This window comes from Ischnura elegans, chromosome X, assembly GCF_921293095.1.
Source record: "Ischnura elegans chromosome X, ioIscEleg1.1, whole genome shotgun sequence".
Classification (NCBI taxonomy): domain Eukaryota; kingdom Metazoa; phylum Arthropoda; class Insecta; order Odonata; family Coenagrionidae; genus Ischnura; species Ischnura elegans.
Window position 1 is genome coordinate 8,426,484 of NC_060259.1, and position 18,518 is coordinate 8,445,001.

Consider the following 18,518-nt stretch of genomic DNA (forward strand, 5'->3'; position numbering starts at 1 on the left):
GGGTAGAAATTGCATTGTTTTTTATACCTTGAAATTACTCGAAAATTTTAACAAAATGAGCATACATGAATGTCCTTAAAAATAAAACAAGAATTACTGCTCTATGTGCTGTGGTTCCATAGTTATTAGCATTTTTGTAATACATATTTAACTAGCGTGCTGTGCCCGCTCCCAGCAGGCTTCCCCTGCTCTTTTCAATGCAGGTCCACAGAGGGAAAGGCGCGTTTCTAATTTTAAAATGTACAAAAAAAGGCAGGGTCTTATGAACAAATTTAATTGGAATGTTCATGTACAAATTGAGGTCAGAGGACCTCTTTAAACACAACATTGGAAGTAACTACACTATCCTGTGTTAAACGCACATGATGACTCATACTAACGTATCAACTGGAGACTTGAATGTGGAATCAGCCGCATTTTGATAAAAGTTACTTAAAGAATGCGAGATATTGTTGCAAATGAACAAATGTATCAGTTTGTGCGCCGTTAACATCAGGAATATTTACCGGTTTTTTTTTGCTTTTTTTTTATTATTTAAAAACCTATTTTTAGGAAACAATAGCAATATTTAGGAAGTAAATATGCCGTCGCATGTTCTCTGATAAATTCTGTGCATTTTGGTACCTCATTTGTAGAGTTTGGTAGCGTATAAGTTGAGAAAAAGGTATCTATACAGTAGAAATAATATAGAAGATTTTTTACTCCCGGGCTTGATGCACTTATGCTCAAACGTTCATCACTAAATCAACGTCACATTTTCACCTTTGGGTGAACTTCACAACCAAATCAAGGGCTAATAAGGCTGGTAGAGCTGTAGGAATAATACAGAGCAGTACCAGCCTTACTAAAGAAACATGGCATACAAATGCATTACCATGTTAAGTGTTCTTAAGACATTATTTGATCAACGCATTCCAGTGCTCTTTTTGAGCATTAACATTAAGAGATCCAGTGTGTATAATCCTAGAGCATCCACTCCTTAAGTCTTCCCTTCAAGCCACTTCATTTTGCTGGTTCTTAGTATGTCAAGGTTCAATTTTTGAATTTCCACCTCAAAGGAATTTAAGCAGAGGTAAATTAGAATACAAATCTAATGAATGTAACTCTATCTTTGCTTTTCTTTGGGTGAGGTTTTAGAATTCAACACACTTGGCAGGCTTTCACTATATGCCTCACGCCAGAAGTCGATATTTACAGGAGACTCGCTGGATTCCCTGAGTTCTCTCTGAATTTTTCTCGGAGACCATAATTCTCCGAGTATTCCGAGTTAGCATTAATATAGATAATACGCTATGTGTGCTTACCAGGCACAGACTGTTGATTAGCAGCATTGGGGTTGCTCCCACTGTTTGCATTGCTGCTCTCTCCACCCCCATCACCACCTCCAATCCATGGACTGATGTGATTCAGCGAAACTTGCTCAATGAATGAGGTACCATATTTTCTGAAGTACCACCATTCAAAAATCTGCAACATTGAAAAATGATGTAGGTATAACGACAAAATACGACCCTAACCTAAACCATTATCACAATAAAATTTAACTAATTAATGACAAACTAATATGACCAACAATAATTTCAGTAACAGGACCATTCCTAGATAATTAAGTGATAATTTCCATGAATAACTCCATTTGAGAATTTGATGTATAATAATAATAATAATTGAGAATTAAATATCTAAAGGAAATCAATAACTACAACAAAGTATTTTTTCATGGCCAGTACAAATGGATTCTAGCCACAAAATGACACACATTGAAGCCTCCACGGGGCAAAATGAAACACACAACAGCACACACAAGGCACCAACTCAAAGCAACAACAACACGTTCAATCTGAATGGAATTCTGACCACAAAAGACTTTTGAGATCGTTCAACACGAAGGAAATTTTATCTTCCTTCTTCATTTACACTTTAATAAATTCATGGGTAGATTGGCAGGCGCTATCATAACCGCCTTATCTGATAAAATGTCAAAGTAAGCAACTGAAACTATTGACATGCATGTACAAAAAGCAAGATCCACTGACTTAAAGTAAGATTTAAAACTTCCAGCATATTTTAAAATTAAAAAAACACTTATAAAAGACCCTGATAATGAAAAAAAGAAAGGCATGTTACACGTATGGGGTATAATTACCAATATGAGGCCAGAGATAAGAGATGATGTTCCCGTCAAAGCAACATAGAACTTAGGAGTCAATGTACTCAAGAACATAGTGGCTGCAAGAAGAAAATTGGAATTTATTACATGCATTTACATGAATGACTGGCTCTCATAAAAATTATTTTATTCAAGCCCTTAAAAGTAGGTACTAACTTAGATCATAAGGAATAAGACCTTCAAAATAAGTCAAACTAAGCACAAATAAATGAAAAGCTGATAAAACCATGAAACTTGATGTCCTCAGAGCCAAATAAAAAACAAATATCTTTTTGTCAATTTTAAAGATGAATAGGAATAAATGAATTCATTACTCCAGCCTTGAATGTACACTTTTTTGAACAACCAGAAATTAATGGAGCTTTAGGTACCTTTGATGGTTAAAATAAAAACCAGCATGGGAGCTAACATCTTAAAAATTAAATTCAAGGCAGGCCAGAAAACAAAAGAAAGTGCATATAATTTTTTTAAACATTATCCTTATGAATCATACATGTGAAAATAACTTACAATAAACAAGAACAAAGTATAATATATGGACAGAACAAAATAAATTTCTCTTTTCTCCTTTCACAAAAATATAAAAATAATATATGAAATAATACTTTAATAATCAACAATTTTTTTAACTAACTCGAACAACTCTGCCAAACTCCACAAACAGCAATAAAAAGATTGGATTTGTGATAACTAACAATTATGGCAAAAGAGACCTAAATTTGAAAGTTCTTTTATTCCAAAGCGTGTTATGAAAGAATGAACACGCGTGCAAATTTCAAGTAATATGAGGAGAGGAGACAGGGAGAGAAAGTTAAACACAGTGAATGAAATGCTCTTTTCTATAAATGGATCAAAAAATTAAAATAAAGAGCATCAAAACATGCATCATGAGCAACAACAATTTAACATTACATGGGCAAACAATGAGCACAGAAATTAAGATAAAATTGTAAATGAAATTAAAATCGTAAAAACTAAGTTACCACTACACATGGTAAACTAAAATGAGTCAAGAGGATACAATACACTAACAAGGGTAGACCACGAAACTTGCTCCTCCTTTTTCTATGCCGTATTTTTTATGGCCTTCGGAATGGTGAACGCATCCCTGAACTAGTAGTGGTTCCGTTGAATGGGCCTTAGTTTGGCTGTAATTAATTAATTTTCATCCTGTACTTTTCACAAGCTGCGTATAGTTCCATAATGTCACGTTGATCTGCAGGTGGGTCAGGTGGGGTAGTGGTTAGCGTATACGGCTATCACCTAGGGGACCAGGGTTCGGGCAGTGGCGGCTTGCCCATAAGGACTCTCGGACGCCGCCCCTCCCAAATATTTGAAAAAGTAAAAAAAATAAATATCCATTAATTTATAATTATACATCTGATTAATCAAAGCGTTTTTTCAGTCCCATACATCGAAAGTGTTGGAAAAACACGAAAAGAAATAGCGCGAGAAGTTCGTATTTGTAGCCGTGGGGCGCTGGCCAGAACGTCCAAATCCATCCCCATGCAGTTATATGGAGAGTGGTAGTGGTGGGGGCCGCTGGTGCTATGACGCGTCTAACGTTGTGTCTTATGGAAGTCTTGGGACGTCGTCCGAAAATGCGCAGAGCGACGAGTGAGCTGACATCGCTGCGCAGGCCGGCGGGCGTATAATCTGGCGTCTACTTGGTGCTGCCACAGAAAAGGGGCGTACGGAATCAGAATGGTCACTGTACTGGGTGTAGTTATACGATTTTAATTTTTAATTACTGGTAGGTATTGCTACAGTAAATAAATTTTCCCATTATGCTTGCGTTTTTTGGTGTTTGAATTCCGGAACACATAAAATCCAACCAGTTAAAGGCCGTATTGACGAAGGAAAACTATTCTCTAGTATTTGACACAGTTCTGTTATGATTACGAATTTCAAGAACCTTGGGGAAACTAATATTATAATATTTAGGCCTTAACAATGTATTCATATCTTCCCGATGATTAGAAATGCGGTACCCATTTTTCAGATAAATTTATCAAAAGACCTGCAGTATTAGGAAAAATCAGCTAACATTCCCCACTGATTTATAATTTAAGAAATAGTTGCGTGCGTGAAAGGGTGAAGGATTAAATATAATTTAAATCGTTAAGCGCGACTTTAAATAGAGTCATTCAATTAATGTCATGAAGTGCCGCGTACAATGCACCTTTTGTGTGTAGGTTCATCATTTTTCTAGCCGTCCTTGTTGTATTAGTTCATGTTCACCTAATTCCTCCGCGGCAGAGCGGTAGCTGTCTGACGGAAAATACCCACTTGGGTCTGATTTATGTGGCCTCGAAGAGTTCATATCAATGCGGAAATCCTTACAGCTCCCATCTGTGGCTCAGTCGAGTCGTCTTCTTTTACGATCTAGAACTTATTTTCTATTATATCATGGCAATGATTTCGAAGACACGGTTATTCCAAATGCGACCCGTTGGCGTCTCGTGTGTTTACCACATATGAATCTTAGACTCAAGGAGATGGTCCGTGACGTCCTTTGTTTGCTTGAATGCCTTTGCTGACCTTAAATTCGTCCCTCAGCTGAATCAGCATTAGTGGACCACGACTTCTAACTCCCTTGAGTCTTCCTTATAGTAACGGCAAGACTCTCGGAAAGAACGGAGTGAAATGAGTTCAGACATCATTTTTGAGGGGTTAACTGTGCTTAATTGCCGATTAAGAAGTTTCTTAGTGCTGTGTGTACATTCAAGAAGACAATTTTGAATTAATCAACAGTGCTCGTTTTTTTAAGGGAAATATAGGGAAAAATTGTCCCAATTCTGTGTCCAGGCACCTTGTTCTTTTTGTTCGTATTTTTCGTCGGCCTATTTTGTGTCGTCCCTTGTTTATTTATAGACTAGTGCCCTTGCCATGTGTTTAATCAGAAATAAATTGTTGTCCAGCGCTGATTTCAACGAACGTGTAATTGATCACTTTGCTGGACAGAATGAAAGAAGGATGGACTTTTGCAATATAACGAAAGGCCTGTGAGTATTTCATATTTTGTTTAAAATGTGTGAGAAATGTTTAATTGTTGATTTTGAATCATACTTTATTCAAGAAGCAACGCGAACACCGCCATCAAAGTTTACATCTGCAATAGCAAAGCGCGCGCATTCTAGTAGTGTTTGTTGCCTAGTGGAAGTCAGTGACACTCTCCTCCCTCCTCAGGTGTTACAAGTGTCATTGCTACCTAAATCATTGCAAATGTTGAATAGATTTGACAAATAACGCATTATGATTGAAAAACGAACACCATAAGTGTATTGCGGGCATATCCGCACGAAGAATGTAGGCGCTAAAACCTAAAGTTACGTATTTTCGTTTGTATTTGCAAAATATCGCAGCAAATATATTTTTAGTCTTCAAGATCATTGATCAGTATCATCGAGAGTCCGGACTAAGCCGATCCGTATGACCGAGAATCTACTGTATTTAGTATTTATTAATCAAGCTTTATTAGGAAAACTAGGTATTTTTGTTGAAAAAAACGGAACGTATGGCATCACAGAATTTAATTCCTAGATAGCCGTAAAAACTTAATAAAATACACGAAATATTAAAAAATTATGACCCCCCGGTGGAGTGCGCCCCCCCTAGCATTTGACTCACGAGCCGCCACTGGGTTCGGGGCTCCATGATGGCTGTTTATTTTGTTGTCTTCATTGTGATCATACGGCGTCAACTTTTTCGTTTATTTTAATTGCGACAAGCATAGACGTGAGACTATTCTTTTATCATCATAATGGCGTTTAGGTATTTAAGCAGTGTCATTTCCAGCGCGGAGAAGTGAAGACTCCACATTCTACTCTCCTCAAAAACATACCGAAAGGTTAGCGGGGGCTAAAACAGTGGCTTTTTTTTCGAAGAAATGACATTTGTTGGAGGGCATCTTGTTATTATATTGGAAGGGCTACGGAAGATTTTGGGAAGAGGCGAGCACAAGACACATTTGGTGTAATTGTTGCTTTTAACCTTCTAGCAGGCATGATTGTTATTTCTACACAACCGGGCGAATGGCGTACTTTGCCCATGTCATGTGCATATATGATAACACTCGATTTTTGCTAAAATTAATCTTTATTTGTAGAAATTAGTCAAATCTTGTACATTTATAGGTGATACAGATATAAAGGTACACAGGTGGTACACTGCCGGTCGCACGGTGTAATTTATACGCCATGTGTGACAGGTTCCCCTTGCTGATCTAAAAAAATTAGCTACAATACCTCGAACTTTGAAAACTTGCAATATAGACAATCATAGTACATTGTAGGAATAAACAAGGCCATTATAGCCCAGAAAGTACGTATGATGTTGCAATCCTTGGTTTTCGAAGATTGACGTATTTTATACGCCAGCACGCGCGGTCCAGGGTCATCAACTTTTATTCCATCCTATTTATTAATGGAAATTATATTTCGGGATGGTTGTTTTAGCACATAGGTACTGTGTTAGTAAACTCCCTTTGGAGTAAAGTGAATTACAAGTGTTCGAGAAATATGGCATTTTATAATCATTTTGTGTCCTTAATAATTATGTCTGTACGTATGTTGTTGACCACCGCCAGCCTTTATGGCATGTGCTCTCGCAAGAGTAGTTTTCATTTTTAATGTAGAAGTTATCAGTACAAGCAATGAAAAAATTAACATTTTGGCGAACACCAACCCTTGCTAGTGTAGTTGTCGTATCTCCGTGTTTGAAATGACACTGCTTAAATACCTAAACGCCATTATGATGATAAAAAAACAGTCTCACATCTATGCTTGTCGCAAGTAAAATTAATGAAAAAGTTGACGCCGTATGATCACAATGAAGACAACAAAATATTTAGCCATCATGAAGCCCCGAACCCTGGTCCCCTGGGTGGTAGCCGTAAATGCTAACCACTACCCCACCTGACCCGCCTGCAGATAGATGCAACATTATGGAATTATACACGGCTTGTGAAAAACACCACATGAAAATTAATTAATTACAGCCAAACTAAGGCCCATTCAACGGAACCACTACTAGTTCAGGGATGTGTTCACCATGCCGAAGGCCATAAAAAATACGGCATTGAAAAAGGATGAGCAAGTTTCGTGGTCTCCCCTTATAAGTGACACCTAATTTCTAACTGGAATAATGAACAGCTCATTACAACAATGCTTAAAGCTACAATTGCATTGCAAACTATATGAAAATGTTTAACGATGCAAAAGCATGGATTCTAATTTAGTTTAGATTTTACCAAATATGAAAATAAGTCTACTTATGTAAACTGATCAATTTATAGAGGTCCATGAAAATGCTATGCTGGTAATTAATAACTACAAGTAAGTTGAAGAAGGGTAAAATGACATACCTATAAGTATGCTGAGTAACAAAAAAATATAAAAAAACACAAAAAAGAAATAAAGATAGAGTACATTAATTGACAAAAATACTAGCAAAAGTGATATTAAAATCACTCCTAGCCTAAGCTATGAAATGGAACTGAGGAAAGTGAAAGGAGTTAAACTAGGGAAATAAGAAAAAAAATTCACTTTAACACAAGTATACCTTATATGTTGGATGGATGAATCGCTATCCCCAATGAAACTAACATATTACTTACTATCTTAAGCAATTCCTTAAATAACTAGTGAATATCACCATTCTTTAGTATGATGAATGAATCATGGCAAACCCATGTTGAAATTTTTTCTCGTCTAAATGGTGCGATCAGGAAGACTTGCACTGAAGGCGATACAAATCGATTTTTAAAAATACCACGACATGAAATGCCCTTTTGCTCAAAGGAATGCTACAGGGATGTTATGAAGATTACTTTTACATGAGTGAACGCTAGAAAGGGTGTGATGGAGATTAAAATTTAGGAGAAGAGGAATAAAAACATAGACGGTCACAATTAAATACAACTGAAAAACATGTGAAATAAATAAATTTCCAACTGGGTATTTAAACGCACCTCAAAGGATATCAGATAACAGGAAAGAGTATAAATTAATGAAATGGATAATCAAGTAATGCACAAAAATTAAAAATGGACACAACTATTACACACCTTTGTCATGCATTTCAGATATAAGAGGGAAGGTCGCACTGAACAAAATATTCAATCACTAAACATTGGAAATGACACTTCCATATCAGACAACAGGAGATTAAGTAATAGTAGACAATAAACTGCAATTAATAGTAGCTTAATAGTGTAGTTACAATAACTGGACAATAACCTCATCAGGCAAAAATACTATTAAAAAGCCAACCTAAGGAAAATGCTAAAGACCAATAAAATATCCACCGACAACTCAAACTCAATTACCAAGAAATGTCAAAGCACATCGTCTAACATGCTTCAGCATCACAATATGTTTCATTTATACTTCTATTTGAATTGACTTAGCATACAAAGTTGGTTGGACTGCAAAATCTCAATTGAAAGCAAAACCCAATACTAGCACTTTAATCCAGCATTCACTCAAAAAATAACGCTTATCTTAAATGAGTATATTGACACTGACTATTCGACAATCAGCCTTTAACGTAATCTAAAGGTAACTGAAGGAAAATCATAATAATCACTAAGACCCAACGACCGACATCACCGTACACATGGGGTGAAAAGCATCTCAATTAAAGGAAGGGGTGAAGAGGCTAATCGGGACACCCAGGGCAAAATTTCACAGATGACTCTTCAACAGAATTTATCTCTAATTCTTTATGCTTATGATGAAGTATCAACACACATGGACTTGAAACAGACACATAAAAGAATTTTTCCCACATGTGGGTTAATAAACAGGCATACATTACCCATTCCAATATTTTCGCTTATTTTTAGAGGTCCTCGGAGATAGTAAAGCACAAACACGACAAGCAAGAACCAAAAGGCCCACAAATATGTCCACGACCATACGATCCAAGACTTAGTTTTTCGTAAAATACCTATCATTCTAACAAGGTAAGTTTTTTCGCGTATAATGTTTCACAATTCATTCTGAAAATGACACTAACTAATACGACAGACCGCCTTCCAACTGCTTAAAGAAGTACTGCTTTTCTTGTTTCACTGAAGTTACGACCAGCTACTTGAGTATTTTCTTGATTCACTGGAGGTACGACCAGTTACGACTGTATCGCCCATCCAGCGAGTTCACTTTCGATGGTTAATGCAGGAATCCAACTGTACGAGTTTATAGAGTAGACCGACTACAATAAATACATTTGTATGCAGAGCCAAATATAAAGACTGACATTTTAAAATTTTAGACAACGAATCAATATGATATGCATTTAAAAGTATTTTATCCAGTTTCGTCTTTCAAAAACAGTACAACCGATCTTTATTATGATTTACCATATGAAGTTGGAAAACTGACAAAGAACAAAACAACAACGTTACAGCGCAGCGGGAATTTAACATTACAAATAGGAGTACCTAACCTAGACCAATATTAAGGTTACACTGACCCCAAAATAAGTATCTTCTGATCAGCACATAAATTGTACATCATTTTCTTTCGCATTCCAATTATTATCATGCTTTGGTTATTTTTCCTTATGCATGTAGTCATGTTATACTAATAAAGGGGACCATTGTGAATCAAGCTTTAGTTGCTGGTCCGAACTATCACTCCGAATATCTAGAAAAAAATACTGATGTATAATACTGAAATTCCCTTTCATTTATCTAATGAATGTCTAAGTTTTAAATGGAGAAAAGTTTTACTAACATCAGATACCCCTAGTAGAAAAAATTGTGTTCTTTTGGTGTTCTTTATATGTTCATTCAGTGTTCAAGTGTTCTTTTGATGTTCTTTTGGTGTTCTTTTATGTTCACCAATTTCTTGGTGTGTTCTTTTGATGTTCAATTTATGTTCTTTTTATGTTCATCTCAGTGAACACAAAATGAACATTTTTCTTTGTTCATTTTGTGTTCCCTTTGAGTTCATTTTATGTTCACCATGGTGAACACAATATGAACGTTTTTTTATGCGTTCATTTTATGTTCACCATGGTGAACACAAATTGAACATTTTTTTATATGTTCATTTTATGTTCACTATGTTGAACACAAAATGAACATTTTTCTTTATGTTCCCTTTGAGTTCATTTTATGTTCACCATGGTGAACACAATATGAACATTTTTTATGCGTTCATTTTATGTTCACTTTGTGTTCATTTTATGTTCACCATGGTGAACACAAATTGAACATTTTTTTATATGTTCATTTTATGTTCACTATGTTGAACACAAAATGAACATTTTTCTTTGTTGTTCTTTAAAATAAACCAGTATAAAAATTCTCATTCCTTGGAGGTGATTGTGGATAACTGCAGTTCATGTGTCATGACAAGTAGCTTTACATAAAATAAGTAATACTGATGATTTTGGAGACTTTGCCTACCAAAAATGAGTTTGAATTTCGCCATCTTGAAATCCACAAAACTGTATTTTTTAGCAGTTTTCCATAATATTTCTAGAAATTTAAAATAATGAATTTCCGGGAAAATTATCCCAAAATGAAGGCATATCATCAAAAAATGGACATTGAACGATCCGAGAATGCAATCAAGGAACACCTGAAATCACTCTCAATATGTACTTTATTGCATACTAAACAGGGATAAGGCCTGAGCATTTGACTTCTACAAATAAGTTCATTTCTAATAAAAAAAGCTGGAAATAAAATGATTTGAAACTAATTCAAAAACTGACATCTGATCCACAAAGATTCGAAAGTGTTCATGGTAATGATGGGCATGTGAAAGCTTTTTCTTTGTTGTTCAACAAAATGTTCTTTCTATGTTCATTTTGTGTTCTTTTGATGTTCAAAAAAGTGTTCATTTTGTGTTCAAATTATGTTCTTTTTATGTTCACAGACGAGTGTTCATTTTGTGTTCTTTTTATGTTCTTTCTGTCACAAAACACATAAAAAGAACATAAAGTGAACATTCGGTGAACATAGAAGGAACACAATTTGAACATTAAATGAACACAAAAAAAACACTGAGTGAACACACTTTTTTCTACTAGGGTACCAGTGAAGAAATGTTTTGCTCTGCCACAATGGCGTATCTGCTCTATATGCAGACCTCCAGAACTGGGTATGCATTGAAACGAGCACAACACGATGCTTCTCATGTTTCCTTACATCGCGTGATGATTTTAATTTTTTCTGGTGACACAACTTCCTGCTTTGTGGATGACAACAGTTCCCCAGTGATCCTAACAGCAAAACTGTTAATAGTGACAAACCATGACGCAGAGTACCCCAAGACATTGAAAATAAAGTACCATATGAGTTACACACCAGTTAATGAGCATGTGGGATGAAAAAATGTTGTTTCCTTTGAACTGGGGTGCATTATGTATACCATGACTGCGCATAGGTTGCATGGAATCTTTTTGACCGAGGTGAATCAAAAACTGAAAATATGGAGACTATGATGGGGTGAACCCCCTTCCATAGTAAAAAATTAACTCCATTGAAGGAAGTGGAGAAAATTTAAGATTTTTCTGTGAGTATCCCATTGTGTGAGGAAGAGAGGGAAACATCTCGAGTCATATGGTAAACCTAATACCTATGAGTTAGCCCCAAAGATGATGGCCGAGTCGGATATTGAAACTTCGGCAGTAATGCAGTTCCTGTCCCAGTGGCGATCTTCACTTCAACTTCTTCAAGTCTATCTGCTGGGAGCTCAGCACTGAATCTTTCTTAGCTATTTAATGTTCATTGAACATGAAAATATGGTATAATTACTCACTGATACTTGGATTATATCAAGCATTTTTTAATATTTGCTTAGGGAAATGTTATCAACCACTTCAATAAATATCATGCCACAAGTATAATAATGCAGCCCTCATTAGTATTTTTGATTTCACACGTGATGAGACAAGTAGAAAAATGTAGGATAACATATATCCCAAGAGAATGCTCTAGGAATAATGAATGTGTCAATCAGTGTTTCTAAAATACCTCAAAATAGAGCAATATGAATTGATGGTGTTTGGTAATCTTTTGTTAAAGGCATAATCTGGAAGGTCACCCATTTTGTAGGAAACATTAAAAATCCTCTTTCAGACATATTTCCAATTTTTGTTTACTCCTTATATATGTGCATTACGATGCATATACGTCTCTGTATTTTATAGTACATGCTACTTACTACATTACTATCAGGGTGAGAATCGCATAGCTGGGAACTTAAGCTTTGCTTTGTGTTCTAGCACTAGGAGTCGGGGAAGTAGAAAAGAATTTAGGAATAGAGAAAAATGCCTTGGTGAGACTTAAGTGGATGGTAAGAAGTCAAACTGGGCCTTTCAAGGCACAGAAGGCATAGGCAATACCCAAAGTTTGAGCTCAATGCAAAATGTAGTTGCTCATGATGGCTGTGGGGAATGACTTTTGAAAGTGACTGTACATCAATGTTTGCCTTAAAAATCCTTTAGCTGTTGGACTTATAAATTTCATCTTAGCATACATCACCATGAACCACTCACATTAGTATGGCCTAAAGTCAAAGAGTCAAATTGTTACTTTCTAAGTGTATGCTATATTTTTAAAGGGTAACATCATTTCTACTGTCATGATTGTCCACTATATTTTTTCCATTTCTGTATTTGAAGTTTAAAGCTAAAATAAATATAGCCATGGTAACTACACATTCAGCACTAGCAGAAGTCACAAGACTGCTGACCAGATAAAATGACAATGCAGAAATTTGTGCAAAACAAATATTTTTCAACAAGAATTCATTTTATTGGCACAATTTACTTTCAATAAAAAAATATTAAAATACTGTCATTACAGCACAAATATGGGTAGAGCAAAAGTATAATAGAACAAATGGAAATCCACAGGTGCATGTGGTCACAGCTCCAGATTTAGTATTTTCAAAAGTTTCACAGCCACTGTCAACATTTACATATTTTGCAATCTAAAGCACCATCCCTGAAAAAAGATAACAAGTGGTTCAGTTAGAACTCCCATAAAAGCTGATACATATGAGTTTTGAAACATATAAATATGATTGTGAATAAATCCTTTAAAATGTTAGGCTTTATTTCCAGATCAACTATAGACATAAAAATATTTATGTATATGTTAAGGGTCTCATTTATCAGTCTAATATTGCCAATCTTCGAGTATTGCCCCTAAGTCTGAAGTCCAAACTATGGAAGTTATAAAAATAGATAGAAAAATGTCAGGTACATTATGGCACCCGCCACTTAAGTCGAGGATTTTGCATCCCATTGTACGACAAACCTTCTTTTCTGCAAGAGGGGAAAAAACCTAATCTTAGATACATGCAAGCACAGAAAGAAGCCCAAAATACAATAGTAATGAAAAAATATCTCATTGCAGATGTTTCGGCCAGTTTGGAGTCCCAGTGGCTGTGTCATATTCTCAAAATGCTCAAGAAAACTTGGTAAGCTTGTTTCTAGCCAGTTGTTGATTGGAAAATGGCAGGTGGATGAGAGCTCATGGGTAAACGGCAGTGTTGCTTCCAGGACATTATATTCCAAGTTCCAACTATTGTAAAGAAGACCCGCTAAATTTTTATTATAATATCATATCATTACCATAATCCAAAATTCTGTTTCTAAAAGATTTGCCATGCATGTGATTACTTGTCATTATTCCCTGAAAGGAGATCCTACATATAATTCCACCCACACACTTTCCTTGAGACTGTCTTCCGGACACATCTTTTCTGTATCTCATTGTAAATATTTATAATTTATCATGAGAACAAATGATGCCAGCGTTCTAAGCGACTCTGAGAACAAACAAGAATCCATGAATAAATGATCAATTTTCTCATTTTTCCAACACGCTACACATTAGGATTACTGATTCACTGAAAATAGTAGCAGATCCAGAGGGGTGCTTGAGTATCCAATTTACAATAGAATAAATGGTCATTTTGTTCAGACCCCCACTTCTGCTTGTACATCCCAGTGAGAAATGGGTGGTGGAATCCACGTTGACTCGTGGATATATGGTGGTGGTGGATATTGAGTGGTTGGACCCACGTGGAATCCACGTTGATTTCAAGTGGATTTGTGGTGATTAGCATAAAATGTTAAACAGAATTTCTAATTTGTGGAACTTAACTCTCTGGTGACATTGCGTCATTTATCATCCTGAAACCATGCTAGTTATGTGAAAATGTATCGCACATTCTATTTTTATATAATTCGTGGAAAGGCAGCCATGAGAGCACATGAAAAATCGTAGACACATATATAGAAGGTTTAGATATATGTAGAGTGGTTGAGGTATTAATGGTTTTAGGACAGCACCTACTGCTGTTTTAATTTTTCCACCAAATTTCCACGTGGGTTCCACGTTGATTCCACGACCAAAAACACGTGGTATCCACGTTACATCTCCACGTGGGTTCCACCACCCATTTCTCACTGGGATTAACCGCCAGGACTCCCACCTTGATTCTTAATCCGCCACTGACTGAGCAAACATTAATTTGTGCTGCCTCTCATATTCAATGATACTATTCTTGTAATCAGGAAAAATCTAGTGATGCAAGGTATTAATTTGTCAAGAGGGTAGCATTCAAAGTTGTAATAAATGACCTTAAAATTCTGAGGTGGTGGCATTGGACAAGATGGATGCTGCACCCTCATTTCATGTGCGCACTGAAGCAAAATTAGAACATATGTACTCTAATTTCATTCTCATGGCCATGCAAATAGTGGAAGATTCGCCGAATTTCCCATGTTACAAATAAATGATTTTCATTTACATGATCATTCAAATGACCTAAGACAGCCAAAAAACCCCTTTTGGAGATATTTACATTTCAAATTTAATTGGAATTTGGTTTCCTGGCCTTCTGACACATTCCCTTAAGCCAAATAGTATCTAAACTTGATCACTCTGTACCAGAGCATTGCAAGTTGGTAGAATTTTGGAATTATCAAATTCAGAAAATTATGCAGTAGATTTCTCTCCTGGGGAATAAGGCCCCATTCAAATCTCTTAGGGATCTTACTCGTGAGTTGAAGGAAGTTGAGAATTCTTTGGTAATTGTGGCCCATTTGTTCACAGTGATGATGGAATGGTTCCACCACATGTCACCTGATACAACCACTTCATTAGATCCCAGTCTTAATACAAATAATCTGTAGTGCAGTCACCCCAAGTTGGTTATCACACATATTTCACGGGATTCCTAATAATTGGATATATTTATTCAGCTATTATTAAAAACTATTTTCATCACTTATCATGCTATAAAGCGGCCTAAATAAACATACAACAAATGAGTACCAGTATATAATGTTGAGAAGGGGGTCTTTATATTAAGTTGTTTACATAACCCAATACAGCATAATTTGCCAAAAAGTATCTTAACAACTCAAAACCCACACTTTAAGAAAATACAGCATGATGTAACAGGAAAATACAGCACAGTACTTACCCATCAATTGATAATTCTAACACAGCATTTCCAACTCCAAATGCTTTAGGAACAACAACCTGAAAAATTGATATTTTAACAACTACTTAAAAATAATAATTAACTAGTATAAAGAATTAACAATTAAATTAAGATAGCATTTAATACAATTTGAAAAATGATATAATAATCAATCATTTAGAGTACATATGCAGTCCCGGACAGAAAAATCTTACTAGTCAAGAGCCAAAAATTCTGTAAGGCCTTGAGCCGTCTACTGGGGCTTCGATCTGTGGGAAGCTTCTATTACATCGAGAACGGCCCATTGTAAGCAGTGGAAGTACGACCTCACTGCGGGGCGTAGCCTGAGTTTTCCGACTAGCCCTAGCCGGTCGACTGTCCCAGTCCGTCGCTGCGGAAGGAATCAAATTGCGGGCTCCCTATATATTTGGGAGAGCAAGAAGATCCGGGGCCTTTTTTTGGGATTCGTCCGTTGTGGCATGTTGTGTCCTCTCACCTCAATGCCGCTCCGGGGGTGCCTCGCCGCCAGATTCGCCAAACTACGTAAGCTTGGGAGCCCTTTCTTTCCCACTTTCCAAATTATTCCCTTCACCCCTTCTCCTTTGTTCCATGTGCCGTGGTCGTCTTTTCCGGGGAAGCCTCGCCGCCAGATTCGCCAAACTACGTAAGCTTGGGAGCCCTTTCTTTCCCACTTTCCAAATTATTCCCTTCACCCCTTCTCCTTTGTTCCGTGTGCCGTGGTCGTCTTTTCGGCAGGGTTTTTGGTTTGTCTTAAGTTCATTTTGTGGCAATAAATTGCATTTTTTTTTTAATGTATTGCTGCCTGCTTACTGCCACCACCTTCACCCATAGTTCAGCCTGAATTGACATTGATTTGGCAGTGCTGCTGAACCAAGCCCCAAAGAACAACAAACAATTAGTGCATTGAGCGAGGGCCTTTTTCCCTACTGGTCATAACTGTTTTGAACCCCACAAAGGAAAACATTTGACCCACGAATTTAAGGACAGGGTGCCCCAGATGGAGCTTTTCTCAATGAGCACTTAATAGGGTGGATTCCTATTACAGAAGACTCTCGTTATTACGAAGTTTGCGGGACCGAAAAATCGGAGGTTCGTAATAACGAAGTTCGTATCAACGTTTCGTTCAGGAATCGTCGGAAAAAAATATCTTTTATCGGGACCAACGATTTGCTTCGTAATAAAAATATTTCGATATTCGTATTTCGTATTCACGATAGTTCATTTTAAAACCGCCGGGACCGGGACCGAGGTTCGTGATTTCGTAAAAACGAAGATTTCGTAATGACGGGTCTTTTACTTTATCTTGGATAGGCCTTTTTGTCGGGACCAACCATTTGCTTCGTATTAACTAGAACTTCGTCATAACGTTGTTGGTATTAACGAGAGTCTAATGTATTTTTTATTGCCTAAATCGAAAGATTATTACTCCTGGAGTACATATTTCTTACTTATAGATTTTTAAATGACGACATCTATTTTCTGCAGTTAAATGAAGAGTGGACATTTTCAAGCGTGCGAAAACGTGACTAAGTATGAATGCCGGGAAAAACCCCTGTGTCATCATTCTGGTTCCGGCTGCTGCCGACTGAGGCTACCTTGGCGTGAGGCTAAAAGAACCGCAACAATGCAGGCCACAGGCGAGTAGCGCTCGGTTTAAATAAGGATTATTAACACCCTACCAAAGAAAGGAAACTTTCTGAACACAGGCAATTTTAATAGGTGATTATGAAGCGACGTTTCCCTAAGCTCTGTGCCTTATGCACGCATTGGTAATCTTAGACGATATAAATCTCCTCACTACTCACAGAATCTAGGTCCCTGTGACGTCATGTGGAGTGGCATCGCATAGGTGCCAATCTGACCTTTTTCATATGAGGTTAAAATTGACCATTAACATTCGTCTAACCTGGGATTTCTAAAACCAAATAATTTGTATATTATGAATACACAAATGGTGGGCAACAAATCGCAATCAATGCCTTTTGTTTTCTTTGATGAATGAAACTACCCTATTCCTTTTTATATTGATAACACATCCGTGCATTTAATATTAATAGCAGACATCTAAGATGTATGTCTGAGGAATTAAAAATCATGAACACTTTGAGTGCTAACGGCATAATATTACGCCGTATGTGGTCATGAGAAAATTGCGAACGGTGTAATATTACGACAGGCATATTGTTCACATTGTAATGACTCACACCTCAAAATTACGCTGCTCGTATTTCTCGGATTTATAGATGAACTCTTTTAGTTCAATACACCAAAGGATGAAGTTCGCCGTGAAAAAATATTTGACTTAGCCGGGATTCGAACCCGGATCTCCCGATTGCCGGTCAGGCGTGCTACCAGTTACACCACCAAGCCATCTTCTCAGAGCGAACTTCGGGATGGGTTTTACCGAACAAGATGTTGACGTCACAAGTCCACACTGTGGCACATGTGGCAAGGGTCCTGCTTACTAAGCCACTGTCGGGGAGAAAAACCCTTATTTTCCGCTGGTCTGCAGCGACGATTTTCAAAGCACTGAAGGAACAAGTGACTTTGTACGCAGTCACGCGCACGGGTGCAAAGTTAAATACACCAAAGGATGAAGTTCGCCGTGAAAAAATATTTGACTTAGCCGGGATTCGAACCCGGATCTCCCGATTGCCGGTCAGGCGTGCTACCAGTTACACCACCAAGCCATCTTCTCAGAGCGAACTTCGGGATGGGTTTTACCGAACAAGATGTTGACGTCACAAGTCCACACTGTGGCACATGTGGCAAGGGTCTTTTAGTTCGCTCGAATGGCACTATGTAGCACATGCCTTCATATTTCATTCTTGCAAGTCATACATTTTGAGAGCCATCAGAACTGATAG

The 18,518-nt window shown here is 37.0% G+C and overlaps 2 protein-coding genes across 7 annotated transcripts in view; both read right to left on the reverse strand.

Moving 5' to 3' along the window:
• LOC124171866 (protein ST7 homolog) overlaps window positions 1–9,547 on the reverse strand; it is a 176,950-nt gene extending 167,403 nt beyond the window's left edge. For 3 of the 6 annotated variants that reach the window (XR_006867992.1, XM_046551227.1, XM_046551226.1), the window contains exons 1-3: window positions 8,990–9,546; window positions 2,147–2,229; window positions 1,305–1,467 (exon numbers count right to left, since the gene is read on the reverse strand). Coding sequence is in view for 5 of the 6 variants with exons in the window: in XM_046551227.1 (XP_046407183.1) it covers window positions 1,305–1,467; window positions 2,147–2,229; window positions 8,990–9,128 (385 nt within the window). In the remaining variant the exon portion in view is untranslated. Of the gene's footprint in view, window positions 1–1,304; window positions 1,468–2,146; window positions 2,230–8,989 lie in introns of all 6 variants that reach the window. The other 3 variants (XM_046551225.1, XM_046551228.1, XM_046551224.1) reach the window with 3 other exon arrangements.
• Window positions 9,548–12,920: 3,373 nt separating this feature from the next.
• Window positions 12,921–18,518, reverse strand: part of LOC124170760 (heat shock 70 kDa protein 14-like) — a 69,944-nt gene continuing 64,346 nt past the window's right edge. Inside the window, exons 9-10 of the mRNA XM_046549699.1 lie at window positions 15,631–15,689; window positions 12,921–13,136 (exon numbers count right to left, since the gene is read on the reverse strand). Coding sequence (XP_046405655.1) covers window positions 13,100–13,136; window positions 15,631–15,689 — 96 coding nt within the window. The 3' untranslated portion in view covers window positions 12,921–13,099. The remainder of the gene's footprint in view (window positions 13,137–15,630; window positions 15,690–18,518) is intronic.